This window comes from Rhodnius prolixus, unplaced genomic scaffold, assembly GCF_049639745.1.
Source record: "Rhodnius prolixus isolate KJV_2025 unplaced genomic scaffold, Rpr scaffold_4, whole genome shotgun sequence".
In the NCBI taxonomy this organism is placed as follows: domain Eukaryota; kingdom Metazoa; phylum Arthropoda; class Insecta; order Hemiptera; family Reduviidae; genus Rhodnius; species Rhodnius prolixus.
In genome coordinates this window covers 10,170,690-10,194,262 of record NW_027411614.1, presented here as the reverse complement: position 1 = coordinate 10,194,262, position 23,573 = coordinate 10,170,690, and the positions used below count along the sequence as shown (strand labels likewise).

The 23,573-nt window shown below is 33.1% G+C and overlaps 1 protein-coding gene across 5 annotated transcripts in view; it reads left to right on the top strand.

Moving 5' to 3' along the window:
• The window catches only part of LOC141455834 (breast cancer anti-estrogen resistance protein 3 homolog), a 301,202-nt gene that overhangs the window by 256,478 nt on the left and 21,151 nt on the right, over positions 1–23,573 (top strand). For all 5 annotated transcript variants that reach the window (XM_074131261.1, XM_074131263.1, XM_074131258.1 and 2 more), the window contains one exon: positions 11,815–11,875. In XM_074131261.1, the coding sequence (XP_073987362.1) occupies positions 11,815–11,875 (61 nt within the window). The remainder of the gene's footprint in view (positions 1–11,814; positions 11,876–23,573) is intronic.

Below are 23,573 nucleotides of genomic sequence, written 5' to 3'. Positions count from 1 at the left end.
CGCCAATGAGATTAGCCAATCGTTTTTGGTAATTATTTCTAGGAAAAACACTATTTAAATTTTTTTACTAATTTTTCCCCCATAGGTATTTGATAAATTATCGAATAATGCAATAAAAATTGATATCGTAAAAATGTCCAAAATAAACATGTTTTAACATTATATTTCCGGTTTCATACTTCTAATGTAATGAAGAATAAAAAAAAATAACGAAATATTTTCCTGAAGTAAAAGAAAATAAAATCTAGATCATTGAATGAAAGTGAAGAGCACCATTTTATGTACTGAATAACTGTGCTCTTATTGGTGAGGGAGTGGCTTGCGGTGTGACTACGTCATCAGCTACAGCCCGCCTTCTACACACATCCCGTTCGCCAATGAGATTAGCCAATCGTTTGTGGTAATTATTTCTAGGAAAAACACTATTTAAATTTTTTTTACTAATTTTCCCCCCATAGGTATTTGATAAATTATCGAATAATGCAATAAAAATTGATATCGTAAAAATGTTAAAAATAAACATGTTTTGAACATTATATTTCCGGTTTCATACTTCTAATGTAATGAAGAATAAAAAAAAATAACGAAATATTGTCCTGAAGTAAAAGAAAATAAAATCTAGATCATTGAATGAAAGTGAAGAGCACCATTTTATGTACTGAATAACTGTGCTCTTATTGGTGAGGGAGTGGCTTACGATGTCACTACGTCATCAGCTACGCCTTCTACACACATCCCGTTCGCCAATGAGATTAGCCAATCGTTTTTGGTAATTATTTCTAGGAAAAACACTATTTAAATTTTTTTTACTAATTTTTCCCCCATAGGTATTTGATAAATTATCGAATTATGCAATAAAAATTGATATCGTAAAAATGTCCAAAATAAACATTTTTTGAACATTATATTTCCGGTTTCATACTTCTAATGTAATGAAGAATAAAAAAAAATTACGAAATATTTTCCTGAAGTAAAAGAAAATAAAATCTAGATCATTGAATGAAAGTGAAGAGCACCATTTTATGTACTGAATAACTGTGCTCTTATTGGTGAGGGAGTGGCTTACGGTGTCACTACGTCATCAGCTACAGCCCGCTTTCTACACACATTCCGTTCGCCAATGAGATTAGCCAATTGTTTTTGGTAATTATTTCTAGGAAAAACACTATTTAAATTTTTTTTACTAATTTTTCCCCCATAGGTATTTGATAAATTATCGAATAATGCAATAAAAATTGATATCGTAAAAATGTCCAAAATAAACATGTTTTGAACATTATATTTCCGGTTTCATACTTCTAATGTAATGAAGAATAAAAAAAAAATTACGAAATATTTTCCTGAAAATAAAATCTAGATCATTGAATGAAAGTGAAGAGCACCATTTTATGTACTGAATAACTGTGCTCTTATTGGTGAGGGAGTGGCTTACGGTGTCACTACGTCATCAGCTACCTTCTACACACATCCCGTTCGCCAATGAGATTAGCCAATCGTTTTTGGTAATTATTTCTAGGAAAAACACTATTTAAATTTTTTTTACTAATTTTTCCCCCATAGGTATTTGATAAATTATCGAATAATGCAATAAAAATTGATATCGTAAAAATGTCCAAAATAAACATCTTTTGAACATTATATTTCCGGTTTCATACTTCTAATGTAATGAAGAATAAAAAAAAAATTACGAAATATTTTCCTGAAGTAAAAGAAAATAAAATCTAGATCATTGAATGAAAGTGAAGAGCACCATTTTATGTACTAAATAACTGTGCTCTTATTGGTGAGGGAGTGGCTTACGATGTCACTACGTCATCAGCTACGCCTTCTACACACATCCCGTTCGCCAATGAGATTAGCCAATCGTTTTTGGTAATTATTTCTAGGAAAAACACTATTTAAATTTTTTTTACTAATTTTTCCCCCATAGGTATTTGATAAATTATCGAATATTGCAATAAAAATTGATATCGTAAAATGTCCAAAATGAACATGTTTTGAACATTATATTTCCGGTTTCATACTTCTAATGTAATGAAGAATAAAAAAAAAATTACGAAATATTTTCCTGAAGTAAAAGAAAATAAAATCTAGATCATTGAATGAAAGTGAAGAGCACCATTTTATGTACTGAATAACTGTGCTCTTATTGGTGAGGGAGTGGCTTACGGTGTCACTACGTCATCAGCTACAGCCCGCCTTCTACACACATCCCGTTCGCCAATGAGATTAGCCAATCGTTTTTGGTAATTATTTCTAGGAAAAACACTATTTAAATTTTTTTTACTAATTTTCCCCTCATAGGTATTTGATAAATTATCGAATAATGCAATAAAAATTGATATCGTAAAAATGTCCAAAATAAACATGTTTTAACATTATATTTCCGGTTTCATACTTCTAATGTAATGAAGAATAAAAAAAAATAACGAAATATTTTCCTGAAGTAAAAGAAAATAAAATCTAGATCATTGAATGAAAGTGAAGAGCACCATTTTATGTACTGAATAACTGTGCTCTTATTGGTGAGGGAGTGGCTTACGGTGTCACTACGTCATCAGCTACAGCCCGCCTTCTACACACATCCCGTTCGCCAATGAGATTAGCCAATCGTTTTTGGTAATTATTTCTAGGAAAAACACTATTTAAATTTTTTTTACTAATTTTCCCCCCATAGGTATTTGATAAATTATCGAATAATGCAATAAAAATTGATATCGTAAAAATGTCCAAAATAAACATGTTTTAACATTATATTTCCGGTTTCATACTTCTAATGTAATGAAGAATAAAAAAAAATAACGAAATATTTTCCTGAAGTAAAAGAAAATAAAATCTAGATCATTGAATGAAAGTGAAGAGCACCATTTTATGTACTGAATAACTGTGCTCTTATTGGTGAGGGAGTGGCTTGCGGTGTCACTACGTCATCAGCTACAGCCCGCCTTCTACACACATCCCGTTCGCCAATGAGATTAGCCAATCGTTTGTGGTAATTATTTCTAGGAAAAACACTATTTAAATTTTTTTTACTAATTTTCCCCCATAGGTATTTGATAAATTATCGAATAATGCAATAAAAATTGATATCGTAAAAATGTCCAAAATAAACATGCTTTGAACATTATATTTCCGGTTTCATACTTCTAATGTAATGAAGAATAAAAAAAAATAACGAAATATTGTCCTGAAGTAAAAGAAAATAAAATCTAGATCATTGAATGAAAGTGAAGAGCACCATTTTATGTACTGAATAACTGTGCTCTTATTGGTGAGGGAGTGGCTTACGGTGTCACTACGTCATCAGCTACAGTCCGCTTACTACACACATCCCGTTCGCCAATGAGATTAGCCAATTGTTTTTGGTAATTATTTCTAGGAAAAACACTATTTAAATTTTTTTTAATAATTTTTCCCCCATAGGTATTTGATAAATTATCGAATTATGCAATAAAAATTGATATCGTAAAAATGTCCAAAATAAACATTTTTTGAACATTATATTTCCGGTTTCATACTTCTAATGTAATGAAGAATAAAAAAAAATTACGAAATATTTTCCTGAAGTAAAAGAAAATAAAATCTAGATCATTGAATGAAAGTGAAGAGCACCATTTTATGTACTGAATAACTGTGCTCTTATTGGTGAGGGAGTGGCTTACGGTGTCACTACGTCATCAGCTACAGCCCGCTTTCTACACACATTCCGTTCGCCAATGAGATTAGCCAATTGTTTTTGGTAATTATTTCTAGGAAAAACACTATTTAAATTTTTTCTACTAATTTTTCCCCCATAGGTATTTGATAAATTATCGAATAATGCAATAAAAATTGATATCGTAAAAATGTCCAAAATAAACATGTTTTGAACATTATATTTCCGGTTTCATACTTCTAATGTAATGAAGAATAAAAAAAAAATTACGAAATATTTTCCTGAAAATAAAATCTAGATCATTGAATGAAAGTGAAGAGCACCATTTTATGCACTGAATAACTGTGCTCTTATTGGTGAGGGAGTGGCTTGCGGTGTCACTACGTCATCAGCTACAGCCCGCCTTCTACACACATCCCGTTCGCCAATGAGATTAGCCAATCGTTTGTGGTAATTATTTCTAGGAAAAACACTATTTAAATTTTTTTTACTAATTTTCCCCCCATAGGTATTTGATAAATTATCGAATAATGCAATAAAAATTGATATCGTAAAAATGTCCAAAATAAACATGTTTTGAACATTATATTTCCGGTTTCATACTTCTAATGTAATGAAGAATAAAAAAAAATAGCGAAATATTGTCCTGAAGTAAAAGAAAATATCTAGATCATTGAATGAAAGTGAAGAGCACCATTTTATGTACTGAATAACTGTGCTCTTATTGGTGAGGGAGTGGCTTACGGTGTCACTACGTCATCAGCTACAGTCCGCTTACTACACACATCCCGTTCGCCAATGAGATTAGCCAATTGTTTTTGGTAATTATTTCTAGGAAAAACACTATTTAAATTTTTTTTACTAATTTTTCCCCCATAGGTATTTGATAAATTATCGAATTATGCAATAAAAATTGATATCGTAAAAATGTCCAAAATAAACATGTTTTGAACAGTATATTTCCGGTTTCATACTTCTAATGTAATGAAGAATAAAAAAAAATAACGAAATATTTTCCTGAAGTAAAAGAAAATAAAATCTAGATCATTGAATGAAAGTGAAGAGCACCATTTTATGCACTGAATAACTGTGCTCTTATTGGTGAGGGAGTGGCTTGCGGTGTCACTACGTCATCAGCTACAGCCCGCCTTCTACACACATCCCGTTCGCCAATGAGATTAGCCAATCGTTTTTGGTAATTATTTCTAGGAAAAACACTATTTAAATTTTTTTTACTAATTTTTCCCCCATAGGTATTTGATAAATTATCGAATAATGCAATAAAAATTGATATCGTAAAAATGTCCAAAATAAACATGTTTTGAACATTATATTTCCGGTTTCATACTTCTAATGTAATGAAGAATAAAAAAAAAATTACGAAATATTTTCCTGAAGTAAAAGAAAATAAAATCTAGATCATTGAATGAAAGTGAAGAGCACCATTTTATGTACTAAATAACTGTGCTCTTATTGGTGAGGGAGTGGCTTACGATGTCACTACGTCATCAGCTACGCCTTCTACACACATCCCGTTCGCCAATGAGATTAGCCAATCGTTTTTGGTAATTATTTCTAGGAAAAACACTATTTAAATTTTTTTTACTAATTTTTCCCCCATAGGTATTTGATAAATTATCGAATAATGCAATAAAAATTGATATCGTAAAAATGTCCAAAATAAACTTGTTTTGAACATTATATTTCCGGTTTCATACTTCTAATGTAATGAAGAATAAAAAAAAAATTACGAAATATTTTCCTGAAAATAAAATCTAGATCATTGAATGAAAGTGAAGAGCACCATTTTATGTACTGAATAACTGTGCTCTTATTGGTGAGGGAGTGGCTTACGGTGTCACTACGTCATCAGTTACAGCCCGCCTACTACACACATCCCGTTCGCCAATGAGATTAGCCAATCGTTTTTGGTAATTATTTCTAGGAAAAACACTATTTAAATTTTTTTTACTAATTTTTCACCCATAGGTATTTGATAAATTATCGAATAATGCAATAAAAATTGATATCGTAAAAATGTCCAAAATAAACATGTTTTGAACATTATATTTCCGGTTTCATACTTCTAATGTAATACAAAATCAAAAAAATTACGAAATATTGTCCTGAAGTAAAAGAAAGTAAAATCTAGATCATTGAATGAAAGTGAAGAGCACCATTTTATGCACTGAATAACTGTGCTCTTATTGGTGAGGGAGTGGCTTGCGGTGTCACTACGTCATCAGCTACAGCCCGCCTTCTACACACATCCCGTTCGCCAATGAGATTAGCCAATCGTTTGTGGTAATTATTTCTAGGAAAAACACTATTTAAATTTTTTTTACTAATTTTCCCCCCATAGGTATTTGATAAATTATCGAATAATGCAATAAAAATTGATATCGTAAAAATGTCCAAAATAAACATGTTTTGAACATTATATTTCCGGTTTCATACTTCTAATGTAATGAAGAATAAAAAAAAATAACGAAATATTGTCCTGAAGTAAAAGAAAATAAAATCTAGATCATTGAATGAAAGTGAAGAGCACCATTTTATGTACTGAATAACTGTGCTCTTATTGGTGAGGGAGTGGCTTACGGTGTCACTGCGTCATCAGCTACAGTCCGCTTACTACACACATCCCGTTCGCCAATGAGATTAGCCAATTGTTTTTGGTAATTATTTCTAGGAAAAACACTATTTAAATTTTTTTTACTAATTTTTCCCCCATAGGTATTTGATAAATTATCGAATTATGCAATAAAAATTGATATCGTAAAAATGTCCAAAATAAACATGTTTTGAACATTATATTTCCGGTTTCATACTTCTAATGTAATGAAGAATAAAAAAAAAATTACGAAATATTTTCCTGAAAATAAAATCTAGATCATTGAATGAAAGTGAAGAGCACCATTTTATGTACTGAATAACTGTGCTCTTATTGGTGAGGGAGTGGCTTACGGGTTCACTACGTCATCAGTTACAGCCCGCCTACTACACACATCCCGTTCGCCAATGAGATTAGCCAATCGTTTTTGGTAATTATTTCTAGGAAAAACACTATTTAAATTTTTTTTACTAATTTTTCACCCATAGATATTTGATAAATTATCGAATAATGCAATAAAAATTGATATCGTAAAAATGTCCAAAATAAACATGTTTTGAACAGTATATTTCCGGTTTCATACTTCTAATGTAATGAAGAATAAAAAAAAATAACGAAATATTTTCCTGAAGTAAAAGAAAATAAAATCTAGATCATTGAATGAAAGTGAATGAACACCATTTTATGTACTAAATAACTGTGCTCTTATTGGTGAGGGAGTTGCTTACAGCGTTTTGGCGACAACTATGAAAAGTTATAAGTTTGCAGTATTATTTTTTTGTCAGACAAGAAAGTGTGAATCAATCTTTAGTTTTTTCATCCATACAAATAAAACAATTTAGAGAATAGCCTGCAATCATTAATAATAATGACAGTGGAAGAGAATTAGAAACAGCTGATTCACCCTTCTGATCTCTAATTAAATGATGCTATTTATTAGAACTAATTTATAAAGCCCTAGTTCATTGTTAGCTACAGCGCCGACATGGTGGGGCATCACACAATCCTCTCATTGCCTAACTAAGTCTATCTTCCCCGCTACTCACAAATTGAGGTCTCTTCAGCTGGTCCATCAACAACCTAAAGATAAACTTGCCCTTTGTTTCATACGTCATTCTGTATCCTTCATCAACTGAACCAATTACTTTCATCCATGATTAGCAATTATATTTAACATCTGTTGATATTTTGTTAAGATGAATATGGGAATGTTGAGTTAAATGATCAAATAAGCACTTGAAATATGTTATTCTGGGTTCCTCAGTTAGGTGACTTCTGATAGGAGCAGAAATATTGCCTTATTTCTTCAATCAACCACTCTCCCTTCAACTCCTTTTATCGTGACTGTAGTACTTTCTGTTACCGAGTGTAGATACTTATCTCAACGAACGATTCAATTTAAATTCACGCTCTGAATTAAAAAGACTTTTAAATTGTACTAAATTCTTTCTAAAATACTTGAGTAATTCAATCTTTCTCTGAAAACGCTGTTATAATACCTCTTTTGACAGACGGACGCGATAAATTGGGTTCAACCAACCGCTCCAATTTCTATAATCTAACCCTTTTAATTAAAAGCGCTTATTAAAAATTACGAACGCTTCATTCTTTGTTTTAAATGAAACCGTTCTCTCTGACCTCAATAGCGCTTTAGCTCTAAACATCCTAATCTCCTTATCCAATTTCCTCCTTTCTCACCAGACTGTAGATTGAAAGGTCTTGTGACCTCTCTTTTAACCCTCATCTTTAGCCAATAAATAAAATTAATCGACAGAATTTGCAACTGGATGATCTGGAGTTCTCATGTCTTATATTTATTGAATTTGATTAAGGCATCGGATTAAAAATTTATGCTTGTTTTAAACAGCTAGTTCCACTGGTAAATTTACCGCATTACAGTTGAGTATTACAATCATAGTGTAAGTAAAGCTAAAATTTTCTTCCTCCATATTAAAGCTAAGGTCCTGCTGAGCTCTTCTTCAACGATTCCTCTCACTACTCACACCTACCTCCTGACCTTGTCCTTCATCCTTTCTCTCTCATCCTTCTTAGATCTTCTTTCTCTTCGTCCATCCATCTCAAGAAGGGTCTTCCCAGTCTTCTAGATCCTTCTGGTCTGCCGTTCAGCCATCGCCTAGGGAATCTCTCTATTCTTTCCACTTGTCTCAGCCTCAGTTCGGCATTTGTAAAGTTCATCAATTGCCCACCTTCATTTATAGGATTTTATATTTTCCTGAGCAGTTTTCTTTCCCATATTCCAAGCACTCTTTTACTTTCTTTTGTAATATCTCATGTTCATTCACTTTCATTACACACCCTAGAAGACGGCCTAGGAAGGGGAAGTGGTTTACCAGCTTCGAAGAAGCTAGGGATCTATGATCTAATCACTCGTAATCCTGTAGATCTAAGGTTAAAATTAAGTATAGATAAAATTAATTATCTATACTGTTTATTATTACTGTTTTATTCCAATTAATTTTTATTTTTAAGTATGTAAAATAATTTGAGACATTAGGTGGGAACAGATTTTGTAGAATCCTATATTGTGAGGCAATAATTGATAGTTCAAAGTAATTTAGGTGCAGTTTATGATGGAAGTAAACTGTTAGTTGGCCAGCATGGAGTTCATGCCCTAGTGAACTAGAGTTCTACACTGCCAGGGGCACCCCTCAGCGATTACCGTAACTATTTCATTATTCGACTCGAGTTTTCTTTACCTGCTCTACAAAATTTCCTACCAATTACCACCGTGTTATTGTGATTGTAAGAATCTGTGGGTAAAAATAACCAGTCCGTAACGTCTTCTTTTCTGACCCTTATATTTTTCCCAGACAACTTAGTTTTTCATTTAACCATTCATAAGTTTTTTCCTATTCAGCAAGTTTTGTAATTTAGATTAATGTTTATTTTTTGGGTGGCTAACCATCTTTGCAATATTCCATATTTGACGAATTATTCTAAAATAAAAATAGTTGAGACTAATGGTTTTTTTTTTTTCTGTTCTTAAAACAATTTTACGTCCAAGAAAAGTGGATTAAAAGTAGTCTACAAACAGAAATTAAAGAATAATTTGTTTTTATCAAAGTTCAAAAATCAGCTTCATTCTTTTAAAATCATTGTTCGTAGAGAAATAAAAGTTAACTAAAAAACGAGTATAATAATAAACAAAAAATACTGTAGAATGAAGCTATGATTTCGATGAACCGAATTTTATTCTAAACTATGGCGAGTTTTTCTTTTCATGTAATCAAGAGACATAATTAAACCAAAAAGCTAAACAAATGGAAGGAAGCAGCTGCTTAGTAAATCATTAATTTTAAATTTACTGCACAGTTAGTATATTTTTCCTTATTAACGAAGCTAAAATTTATATAACGCGAAGTTTGGCGCAGAGTGACAGAATTACGAGACTAGAATGTACGGTGCTGCACGTCCCTTATCAAGGACATCATTAGCTGGAACATCAGCCCAGACGTTCTGGCCGTTGTGAAGACAAAGGGCACCCATCCGAGAAATATAAGGAACAATTTTTCACCAGACCAACTAAACTGGAGTTGCTGGCACTCGTCTCCTTGCTGCCACTCGTTTCCTTGCTGCCACTCGTTTCCTTGCTGCCATTACGGGGGACCCTTTCCCCAAACTAATCTCCTTACAATTTTCTTCCAGTACCTCCTCCATTTCCTCTGAGTAGGAAAAATGATGACGCTTTTCCTTTAGGCAAGAGTAATAGACAGAGAAGGAGAAGGATCATTTCTACATTCTGCAGGAAGCTTCCAGCTCCTTCCTTGCTACTACAGGCACAGTTCATTCCTTCTTCTTAGGATAATAAATTGAAAAAGCTTAAAATAACAAGAGTACACTTTCTTCTTCGCACAAACTTGTATTGTTTCTCAAGAGTTTAAAAAATGGAAATTTCACTTCTACATTAAGTATTTATATTAAATTTTATTTTCTTTAAAGGAATTCGTTACAAATTTTAGTGCTTTGATGCAAAAGGTAAACTATTTTGCGAACTAAGTTTCAAGCATTTAACCTAACCAATCATAGATCCGTGATCTTGCAAACTGCAGGAGTCTTCACTAGGCACTTTTCTTAGGTTCTTCCTATTTTCTTTCTAGGTTTCGGCAGAGTCTACGCAAAGCTTACCAAATCTTACCTTTCATCAATTCATGTTACCATTTTCTTCATTTTAGACAGTTATTGGTCTCGGTAATTTTATTTACTATAAATATAATCTGATTTGGACATTCTGGAGTATTATTTAATGTAATTAACCTTAGTACAGTTTCAAATCCTACTTACTCTCAACCCTTTTACCTTTAGATATTTCTCTAACCCTTATCATTTATCTATCAATTCTTTCCTATATAAGGCCTAACAAAGCTGACTGCACCTTTAACAATCATCGCGTTAAGCACACTCTTATGTACATACTGATTTTAGGAATTTTGAGTGAATTCTGTGATAAAGCCCAACTTTAAATATTCACTACAAGTTCTGTGGCAGTTAGTTCAAAATATCCTTTCACCTGTAATGTACATGTGCTATCCAAGAGAGTTCAAGTGAAATTAGAAAAAAAATTACTTCAAATTCGAATTGATACAGCATCTAAAATTATTTCCTGGCTGAAACGGATTTGAAGACGATTCCTCTTGAAGACTCGGAATACAACATTTTAATTGTTTGTAGGTGCAAATTGGTAACGCAAATGCAAGCAAGGAGAAACCTTATTATAGAACTAACATAACCTGACAAACACAGCTAATGTAGACCAGGTGTAAATGAGATGTTATCATAAATAATACGGCGCTCTCTCAATTATTTTCAGTAATGATTTCATTCATAGCTGTACACTACCCGAAATGTGTTGTATAGTTGAGTAGATGGCCAACCATAACTAGTGGAAAACGTAAAGCGAAGGTCGATAACCTGCTCTATTTACGATCCATGCTAGTTCCATTTGGTAGCGTTACTTGTAAGTGCGAATGGTGCCATGAAGAATAGACTGGATAGTACAATAGTTTGAACTGTACATTGGAATGTAGAACCATCTTCGTTAGACTTTGCTAGATCTGCAATGATTTTCGCTACTAAAACGGGATGAACTAAACAGACGATATTCTCTACACTTGTCGACAAACGTTCGAAACAACATAGTCATCAAACCTCACTAAATTTCTACCTAGTGATATTCAAACCTGTTTGTCTGTGGTAACGAAGGCCACGAAGAGGCCAACAAAACCATTTACATTTTCACTCCGTTAAATGGACAATTTCATTTTAACAATACCCTTAAGGGTACTAAAAAAAGGATAACAATGTCGTTCTTATAAGGACCTGCGCGCTGAAATTCAGGCAGAATACCTTTGAAACTACAATAGTTTTGCAAGCTGACGCTTCGTAGGTCTATATTCACTTATCTCTTTAAGTATTTGTTGACAAACCATTGTTTGGGAAAAAACATATTTATAGGAACATAAATTCGCGCGGAACACGCTTCTTCTTGTATTAAATTGAATAATAAGTTTTACTTCTTCTGTTGCAGATCAGACTTACTTGTCGTTAGCAACGTGACGCAGAGCAAGAGCCTATGCAACATAAAAATGGTAAGCCATATCCCTACTTGTTTATTCTATAATGATATAATGCATTTATTCGTTTAAAACAATGCAGTTAGAGAAAGGATTATCTTGGTTTTCCGAAATCAAAATAATTGTAGAAATATACATGAAGAAATAAGAAACCGCAAAAAGCTATGGGATGTAAAAACCTAAATATTATGACTAAGGAACGGATTTTTATGTATTTAAAAATGCCAAATATTTAACTAAAATATGCATTTATTTTCGTCAATTATGTGGAAAATATGTGATTTTCTTAAAATATTTTCTGGAATATTTAAGTAAAATGGACATTTTTTTTATGAAAATGGATTTTTTTTTGGGGGGGGGCAAGTTATAATTATTTATACAAGAAAAGAACATTTTTACAATTTATAATAATTTATTAGGAACAAAATAATTTGTTTTTACAAGTTATAATGATTTATACAACAAAGAACATTTTTACTATTTAAAAAAAGATGTGTTAAATTTTCAATTTTGAAAACTTCTCTCTTCGAAATTGTTTGCAACCACATGAAATTTCAAATGTTGGAACGTAAAGTGACGACGATCTGGGCATAAGATGGACTTGTAACGACTAAAAGATCGTTCAACATCTACAGATGTTATAGGTGCCTTGCTGAAAGAAGTTATCTCGTTGGTTGTAAAGGGTACACGATGTTCTGAGGTGACTTCTGTTCCACTGATAATATCAGAAATCTTTGTTCTTGCTCAGTACTTCTACCAGTTTTGATCTGATCAGATCTCCCTTACTCCCAGGAAAAAGTTCTGCTGGAAACTTGCGAAGATATTTAGCAACCAGTTGTTTGTTTGAGGCCGATGTTCGTGGCATTTCACCCAAAAAAGAATACACTAAGTGACCGAACGAAATGAATTGGACACTTCAACGAACGAGCTGAAAGAACAGACAACGTCAGACAACTTCAAAGAACTAACAAGTGCCCGTCACTGTTTAGCAGCATTCTGTGTAAATTACAACAACCATTGCCCACTGTGATTCTCAGCCCTACAGTCTGTGGTTCACAGTTCCTGTCAACCACCTCCCAATTATGAAAATATGCCCAAAATGAAAAATATGAAAATATATGTACATATTTTGATTAAATATGTAGAAATATTTATTTATTTTAATCAAATATGTATAAATATGCGATAACATCCAAATATGTGGAAATATGTGAAATAAAAGTAGACTCAAACGGCTTAAAAAGTGTCAGTATGAATACTTCTAGTTGAAAAACGTCTGTAAATTGCCTAGAAAAAAATATGTAAATACATACGAATCCGTTCCCTAATTATGACCATAATTCTATCTACCAGTTTTTAGCTACAAGAATCTTGGACCACTAAAACAGATAATAATAATAATAATAATAGAAATAATAATAATAAGGAAGAAAGTTTACAATCTTATGACTGAAATAGGCAATAATCTTTCTTCTTTTTGAATAACGAATCAGTCACAAAAAAGATAAATAATACTCTTCAAAAAAACGCAAGTTGCACAAGAAAAACTGCATTTAATTACATAGTGCAATAAATAATTCGTGTTTCTTTTTTAGCTAGCTCATTGAGTTAAAGTACTCGTAAAAATCATTGAAGTTAGTCTTCGTACCCACTTAACAACTTAACCAAATCCATTCTAGAATTCAGAAAATATCTGTCCAAGAATTATCTTTTAAGACCAGACATGAGAAAGAAAATTCGTAGAGGTAAAATATCAAGAAAGTATCTTCCAATCGTGGGAAATTGTAGGTTAAATAGCTAAGTCTTAAGTTTAAGGATAATTTTTCGTATTTTAGGATAAATGGTTAATAAAGAGTAATAATCTGATAGTCCTAGAACATTCAGAGGAAATATGACTGACATTAAGTTTGAGTAAGTGGAAAAGCAATCTATTTCCTTGGAGAATAATAGAACATAATATTTTATAGATTATTTACATAAAATTGAAAGAAAAATCAACATTTTTCTTTTCGTTACGTTTTCCTGAATATTGTTTAAAACCTGAAAACAAAACGTTCAGAAACGTTTCATCAGTTTCTATTTTCATTCAGATTTTTACAGGAAAGTAATGTTTATTATTTATAGAACATAGCTTTAGGCAATACTCTTCTGTTCTCTGAACATCGTTGCTCAAATTACTGTCCACCTCTGTTCCATTACCTAGCTCTAAGAGGCTTCTAGGATTCCAATCGATACTGGGATCTCCGAGGAGATTCCGGGTGGGATTTAAACTAAAAGCCACATTTGTACTTTCGGCGATTTTTGGACAAACACTGACACATGTATAGCCTAACTTGTAAGAACCATTTATACAAATTTAGGGATATCAAAGCTTGTATTTCTTGTAAAATTTCATACATGACAAATCTGAGAAAAATTTTAAATCTCAGACGCAAGTATTTAGAAAAAAAATAAAAATCAGAGAAGAACTGATTGTTGTTGTATCAGTTCCAACAAGAACTCATTAACTGGAATGACGTTAAATGATAGGTTACATCATCAGATTGACAGGCCAATAAATGTCGGGCTTTCTTTTTATGTCATTAACCTATCCAAAAAGGTACATTTGTTTAAGTTTGACATATTAAGTATAATATTTCTTATTCAGTCAAGTTGTCAAGTACATTGAGTGATACTGAGTACCAAATAACGTCTGAGCTGAGTGGCCGCAGGATAAATACTAACATGACTGCACTAGAGTGGGATTGGGAGATGAAGAAAATAAAACCACCTCTGGGCAAACAAAGTAAGGAATGGGTTCTGGCCTTGTTAGTTGGTCTGGATCTAGAAGGCACTAGCGGAAACTCATCTTCGAGATAGCCAGATATATAGCTCTATTTTGTTCTTGTATTTAAACCTAAGCCTCCTAAATCACATCCTTCTTTTTCCCTTTCTTCCCAAAATGTTTTCTACTTCTTTTTGTTCCTTTAGTTAGCATCATTATTTTCTTGTTAAAGTTTCTTTCGGCGTGACTGGATTTAAGTTCTTCCTTCCCCAATATTCCAAAGAAAAAAAGGTGCCTATTTTGGTCTGAATGGCCAATATTTCTGAGGTCATAAAATGTAGCAAGAGAAATGTTGGAATGGACGGAAGCTGTTGAGAAGGCTAAGAATTTATTGACTCCGTTTGCAGGAATGTCGGAGTTTATTTCACATGTGGTTGCATTTCAGCTAAAGAAGAATAGTAAAACTATTACAGGTGTTCTCTGTAGAAGGAATGAGTCTATGAGTTATTGTTAGGATTACATTGCTCAAAAAATTATCTTTAATATTTATAAAAGTCATTGATCAACTCTATCTTAGCTGGTACTAGAGTGAATCGAAAATCTGGACGATATAACATCTTATAATTTAAAATTGTTTTATCCTGACATTATAATTTACAACTTGTCCCTGTCTGTTACCAAACACTTCCACAATGCCGTTGTCAGATCTATTTTGGAGACAAAAAACCCAGCCTTTACTGTTATTCTCTTAGAACATGATTTGTAAAAAGAGGTGCTGGAACGGAATAGATATGAATTTGAAGGCACTAGGTTCAGGATTGTCAGTTGGATAAGGTAAAAGCTTATACGATTAGTTCAAGTCTTCAATTTTACGAACCAGAGATTTGATTCATCCTTACGTTGTCTTCTTGAAGGAATATTCTTTTCTATTAATGAACTGAGATTCTATCAAGATTCAAAATGGATTGTATGCGTTCAGAGAAGAGTAGAGTTTGGATGTTTTGACAAAGACATCAAAACCAGCCTCAAAATTTTCATCATTATGATATTTCTCGTCTTTTCTATGACTCCAATCAAATTATTCAGACTTTTTTAAAAATTTCTTTCGACATGTGTGTGTTTCACAAATTACGGAACTGTAAAATTCCATCTTAACTTAGAATCTCATCACAATCTACTGGTACAATACCATTCTTCCAGAACACATCCAGATAACTATATTAAAAGACAGTGGTCTCGCGATTTCCTCTCTGAAAATGAGGGTCAGCAGAAGTGAAGTGTTACTATTGGGTGAACTTCTCGATTCTAATGTGTTGTGGACATTCTATATTGTTCTTGTTGCTTGTAATGTTGCTTCGATTATTTGGTCAGACTTGTGCTGATTTCTTTCGTTTTGTATTGAAATCTGATTTGTTGAATTGTGATTGATGTAGATTCTCCCTCAAATTATTAAAAATGGACGTAAATAAATTAAACCAACCATAGTCAAAATTAAATCAAAAAAGCAGCGTCGCATTTACACTTACCTGATTGCCATGGTAGAGTATAACTTCCTCATAAAAATAATAATCCTCTCGCATAGCTCAGCTCGCCATTATGTCAGCCACTGATGAGGAGATACGGAAATACACTTCCGTGCAGACATATTTGATTCTTGACTAAGGCGAGCTTTCGAGATCTACAACAAACAAACAAAATTATAAGACCTAATATAGATATCACGTCACATACAGCTGATCTAACTTTACTAACCTCCCAGTAGCAGCGTATTAAACTGCTAGAAGACTTACTAAAACAAAAACTGCAATTAGTTTTTACGACTGCAGTATTATAAAGAAACTATAGTTTGAATGATTTCACTTTCAAAAACGAACTTATGTACAAACCGATTTCAATGCCATTAATACAGGTAGGAAGGCTTGTCCACAATCTATTCCTGCTTGTCTTTATTTACATGTATATCTGTATAAAGCAATCTCCATCTCTTAAGAAGGTGTCATAAATAATGGCAGCCTATTATTACCGGGCATTTTATTACATTATTTATTATATCTGACAACTGTGGTTTATTTTATTTTTTATTTTTTAATCGGAAGATTGTTATCGCATCATCTTTAAACACTACTGCCCAGTTGTTGCGTGATTTCTAAATTAAAAAGAGAAGAAGACGAAGGAGAAGGCAAAAAACAAACCTTCAAGCTGAAATCGAGAAAAAGGAGTTTATATTATTCAAATCCTTGTTAATGTATATCAACATTCTTATCATGTCCGGTTCTATTTTCATGGAGGGGTGAGTCCCCCTCCTAATCCCAAAACTACAACTGTATCTTGATAAGTAATCAGGACTTGTTAATTGTTGATTTACTTTACTTTTTCTTTTTCAACTTCTAACCTGTTCTAATTTAAATTAAACGGACATAAAATAAAATAAAAGTGACAAATTATAAGTTTGGTGTTCTTCCCTCGCTTTTCACTTTAAAAAAATCTTTAAGAAGTACTAACTCGACTTGTTTTAGTACAATGGGACAATAGTCATTACTATTATTATTATTATTATTATTACTTTTTTTTTAATGATTTAAGGCGCGTCAATGAGACTCTGGGCTTGGGCAGAAATCAGATTACCCTGGTTACAGGCCTATTCACAGGGCATGGCAGGTTCAAGAAGCACCTGCACAAGGTGGGGCTTATTAGCTTGGAATCGCTGTGCAGATTGTGTCAGGAAGAGGAGGAGACGGCCTCTTCCCTGTGATTCGATTGTGTTGCACTCGAGAGACTGCGCTACGACAGCTTTGGTACCTTGAGACCAAAGGAGATTATAGCGCAGAAGGAACTGGTAGGGAAAGCCCTCAACCTTCTTAGAAGGGGAAGTTTCATCTACTAGACTTAGAGGGCAATGAATGTGGCTGTGGTGCCGTGGGGAATAGGTCCTGACCCGCCCTTTAAAATCTAAAAACAAGAAAAATCTAAGGCGCGTCAATATCTAAGGTTATTGGCGCCCGGAGCTTTTTTCAGAGCACTGCCGGCCTCCTGACAGTGTTCTCTCGTTACAGACAACACTGTCCATCAACGGACAGTGAGCTGTAAGAAGCTTCTAGGAAGAGAAAATCTAAGGGTCAGCAGCTGGATTCGAACTCGGGACTTATAATAATAATAATTATTATTATTATTATTATTATAGTATAAGATATCTCTCTCCTTTTCGAACTTCTGCAAACCTTGGTTTGTTGTTTGGAATCCGAGGCGCAATGTTTATCCTTATTTCGCAAATTCTGTTTATGGTAACAAAAAACTAGATCAAGGAGCCAACGCATTCTCAAATATTGCCCAGTCCTGCGGTACCTTTATTGGTTTAAATAAAATTTTGCCCTTCATATTGGTCATATTGGCCTTTTCCGGGCACGATGACCTCAGATGTTGACGCGCGCTAAATAAAAAGCAGAGATCAAATTAAACAAAAAAAGAGTAAATATTGATTACATAATAATATGAATATCAATAATACTTTGTAAGTAATCTTTATTGGATCCAAATTAATTACTTTTTTGGAATCCTCTTCCTGGGACAGAAATGGCGTCAGTATTCTCCCCGAAATAATCCTTTAATATTGCGTTACTAACCTGAATACCAATAAACGAGTAGAGAGAAAACACCTTGATAGAAAATAAGAAATGGAAAGCGAAAAACGACCCCACTGGTTGTAAATATTTGCAGTTGTATTAAATGAGAATTCCTTTATAACTCGCTAACATTCCTCACCCGTTACCATGGCTCCTATTCAACAGTTCTTGTAACCTGGGAGGCGAGAAGATCTAAGAATTTAAGGACATTTTCTCTTTATTGGCCTTCAACACGGAAAAAAAATCTAGTTCAACTGCGAAGGTGGAATTGTATTTAAGATGATATTAGAACTGAGAACACCTTCAGAGTTTAGTCTACTACACTTCTCTTGACAGGATGTGGGGCATAAATATGCTTGCTTCGGTCTCAATCCATCTATTTGTGTTTTTTAATAATTTGCCAACTTCCGCCTTTCAATAAGATTTGGTATTCCATACAAAATCTGTATGGGATGCTTTACCTTAATTTATCCCTCACTACGAAACATTTGTCCCAATATTTTATTTTTACGATATACCAATCAGCTTCTAAAGAAAATTATTACTTTCTATGAAAATATTATTTGTGAAATAGTTTACGAAGGTGACGCACATGCCAGTCACAAAAACCATTTTCAAAACCCGGGAAATTGTGAGTTTATGCTTGCACAGAATTTATAATTTATGTGTGCTATGAATAAAGTGTTCACTAATAAGTTTGTTTTTGTGCGTTGGATTAGCAAAGTTTTCACTTTTTGTTTTGCAAACTTCATTCAGGTTAGTTTGGTTTAGTTCTCTGTGCCCCGAAGTACAGGACATCCATTACAACTTTGTTCTGGCCAACTTAGGCCGCTTATTTTGTATATCCGTTTTGGGTGCATTGGTCTGTGTATTTCGGTCTACGCTCAACTTCACTTGGATCTGAATTACTTTCCAGCCAACCTGAATGTCTTTTTTCTGTTCCCACTAATTTTCCTTTACAGTTGAGCATTAAAATTATAATACGGCAGATCATAATTCATATCTATGCAGGATGATCGCATCATCCGTTTGTTTTACGTACATTCCCACAGTTGCTAGTTAGTTTGTTTTCCTCTATTCTTTATCATTATTAGATCTCCTTCTATATTACCGATTTCTTTATTCTGCGGTATTCTTAGAGGCAACTTTAGCTTGCCATTAATTTGGAGACTTACCGAAAGAAGTATTGTAATCGTGCAAAATTTGTTGCCTAATATATTGGTTTGGGGAAAGAAAAATGTTTTGCAAACTTAGTAAAGGAGATCGTACCTGATTTCTCCGCCTTATCCTCACTTCAATTTGCTTCATTTTAAATTTTGTGCAGTTCTTTTTATAATATTATTCTATTTTTATATAGTATATCCATAAAATGCATCCGTTGCTTTAGTAAAGTCTAAATTCTTTACAATAAAATCATCCTTCTCATTTACAAAGTGTCTTCAAACATTTTTTTTTTTTTTCAACAAATTCTAGAAAATATCTTTACTGAAACTCAAATTTATTCTACAAATCTAACTAGTACCCGGTAACAATATTGCAGATTATTCCAAAATAGTTTCGGTAAAATTTATAAATTTCTTCCTTGACAGACAATTACAGTTAACTAAGCAATCTCACTTTCCATTGACAGGGTGTTACCATTCACTAGAGACTTGATAGTTTACAGCAAGATTATATATATATTCAGATTGAAGTTACGTAGAAGATAGATTAGGGTTACAGATAATAGCAGGGCGAAAGACGGCGTATCTACCTTGGAATATCGTAGTAACATTTACGAAGAGGCATTGGTCATTTATATTTAACAGCTTAATTTCACGTGTCACCGAGACTTATTTAGTTTGCTAACAAATAAACCTCTTTAAGCAAATTTTAAGTTCTGTTTTATTTGCTAATTTTTGTGATAATTTTTTTTACGTCTTCTTTATTTGTTTCCAAAATTTAACAGATTATAAAGCTTTTCGGGACTAGGGCTAAAATAGGAACCCTTCAATTTAGAAATTGAATACGTTTATCTAGAGTTAAAATAGACAGCATCTCTGTTAGTATCTGTTGGAATCGTATCCTTCCTGAACTCTGAAAGTCCAGGAGGGTTTTTAAGACCGAGTTTAAGCTAATCGTTAGCTTATGATAGCAACATCAGTTTAAATCTGTGGTCATAAGAAATCTTAAAGCGGTTATTCAGTTTCATTTCAGTTTGGCGTGAGGATTCCACTAAGAGAAATTTTATTACAGTAAATCGCAGCATAAGTTATTTTCACTAGTATAAAACTAATGTTTTCACATTTCTGTACGTTTAACTTTATTCTCAAACTCTTTAAACTACGTCTCTAAGGATGAAATATGAGATAGAAGGTTTCTTATGGATATAACTTGAACTTTTTGAGGATTTGTATTGTATAATTAAGAAGCTATGAAAGCCCTAAGTAGAAATAACAATAGAAGTACTAATAATTGAGTTTAATGACTGTCATTAACTAAACGAGAGATTTGCGCTAAATAAAGTAGGGAAAACTCTAGAAAGCGTTGAATACTGTGATTGTATGATGAATTATTATCTGAGTCTGTTTTATACTGTGATTAGAAACAGTAGAATTAGTCGATATAATCTAGTTCAGCTGTCTTTGCTCATAGATGCCTGCGCTTTTTTGCTTTATACACTTCGTTTTCTACACATATGAATCTTGACGAATTTACATTCTATTTCCTGATATACAGGAAACGGGATTGCGGTATCATCTACATAACTGGATAGGAAGGAATGTCGGCTGTGTAACCTGCGTAGGTAACAGGTCCTAGCATACTTCACTGAGGCATTCCGGTGCTAGTAATACCTTCGGTCTTTAAACTAAATAGATGAAATTGATACAGGTTGCAGTATTGCAATGTTCTACTGGATCAAATCTTTGAATCGAGTCAGTTAAAAATTCTTTAAACTGTCACCAATTAATTCGTATAAAAATCAATTTTACCTAAAATTAACACCCAATAATTCTTCCAGTACAACAAATCAAAAACTAATTATTGGAGCTGTTTGCTAAACTCTAATCAAATAGAATGATTTGCAGTTAACAGTGCAACGAACATCTGCTGCATGTTGCAGTCGTAAACTAGTTGATTAAAGTTGTTTCTCCACTTCGAACCACCTCTCTGCACTTAGTTTGCAATTATCAACTTGACTAAATCTGCAACATACATATTCAACACCCCTGTTACATTGACTATTGCCCCTTTGCCTGCATGCTTGACCGCTATTAAACATCCCAACTAGGCAGATATTTATGTAATGGAGTATAAACAAAAATCGTTTGATAACTATTTTTTGCGTGTATACCTTTATCAACTGATATTAGCTGTAATAGTAATAACTACAAAGTTATAAAGCTGCTTAAAACATTAATGTGTTTTAGATTTGTAAGATTGTTAGATCTTTCTTTCAGTAATTATTCCAGTGCAACGTGATAAAACAAATCGATATTGTTGTTGTGACTGCGAGCTTTGCTGAGAGAGGGCGCCACTAACTCGAGTGTTTCTACATCTGACAGTCACGACAGTCTAATCAATCACAAAATTTATATTCAATTTCGTGTTTAAAACTTTCGACATATTTGTTGTGTATGAATTAAAATTAATTTCTTTATATAAGACGTTTTCTCACTCAACTTATGTGGAATTTTCCTAATTTTCTTGGCGCATCGACTTGGTTGGTCATTAGCGCCTTTCAAATCGTTTTCTTTCAAAATCCGAGACCATTCTAGCGGAAATGGCACCTGTGACTTGTGCGTTCGCATCTTATGTTGCAGAGCAGGAGAAGCCACAGATTTTCCTTTTTACTTTCTCTTAAAGCCAACTAAAGGCAACCGCAGTCGTATTTTTCAAAATTGAGTTTTGGCTCGATGTACATATACAGGGTGTCCCAAGCTATATGGATAACGACTTTTTCTCGGAAACTAAGATAGCTAGAAAAAAACTAAAAAATACGTGTTCCCTTAGTTTTTTGTTAGGAATCCAAATTTACTTTGTAAATTTTTTTTGGTGCTGCCAGAAGCGAGATACAGGCACCAACTTCATTTTTTCAAATGGGAAGGTGCGGTTTTTATTTCAGAAATAGATTCCTCTATTTTTTTAAAGAAAAATTTACATGAACGATTTTTTTCTGTGAGCGATATTTTACAAGTTATGAATGAAAACATGATTCTTATAATAAACGTCAAAATGATAATATTTTAACGGTTTTTTGATTAAATAAGAAGAAAAGTACTATTTTATTATAAATTTCACTCCTCATTAATATTACAGATCATGCCCGAAATGGCGTCCACCATTAGAGATGCATAGACATGCACTTTCCTGCCAATTGTCCCTTACTGCCAAAGAAATAGATTCGGCTTTAACCGAGTTACAGGTATCTATTATTCTCTGCTTTAGTTCATCTACAGATGCAATCCCGGCTTGATTCTGATGCACCTAGATTTAGAAATGCTTTTTGATAGCCCATCAAATTTCCTATCGAGATATCTCTTTACATGCCTGATGGTGTTATATCCATCACGGAGGCTATTCAGTGGCCACCTCTCTCACCGGATTTGACACCTATGGACTATTTCCTTTGGGGATACCTGAAAAACAAGTTGATTATTCATAACGTTTTTCTTTCTTTCCTTATTTCTGCTTATCGAAAAGCATTTCTAAATCTAGGTGCATCAGAATCAATCAAAGGTTTCACCCTTGAAAAATAGATTTATAAATTGTTTATTCTTAAAAAGCTTCCTGCTAAAATGAAGGGAATTTTTTTAAAATTTCCATCAATGATTTTAGAATTAGAAGTTTATCTGTACAAATAAATGGTAATGTGTTCAAGAAATGCTTCAAATCTTTTTGAAGCAAAATAGTCTGTAATAAACTTAAGATATCTATCTAATTAGAATGTCTACTGCAGCTAAACAAGAAAGTTTCGAATGATTGGACCTCGCCAGCTGGTTTCATTGGGTTCCATTGATCCAGAACGGTTCGGTCAACCTTCGCTGCGCCTCTACTATCTATTTACATACTCACCCAACTTTGTGAATCACTGGGTTCACGGCCCTTTACCTCCTTTTTTTTCCATCTTGTGAAAGGGGTCCTGACCCTTTGCATATCTCTTTCAACTTGTTTAAATCACTTCTGACGAGCGTACATAACATCAATCTTTCAGTTTGCTTCGACTTTCTTTTTTTTTCTCTATCTTTTTAATTCGTTTTCCCGTACTACCACATTAGTATGGGATGATGTCATTCATCCTAGTGTATCATGACTGTTCATTCGTCATCAAATGCATATTTTCCTTTTC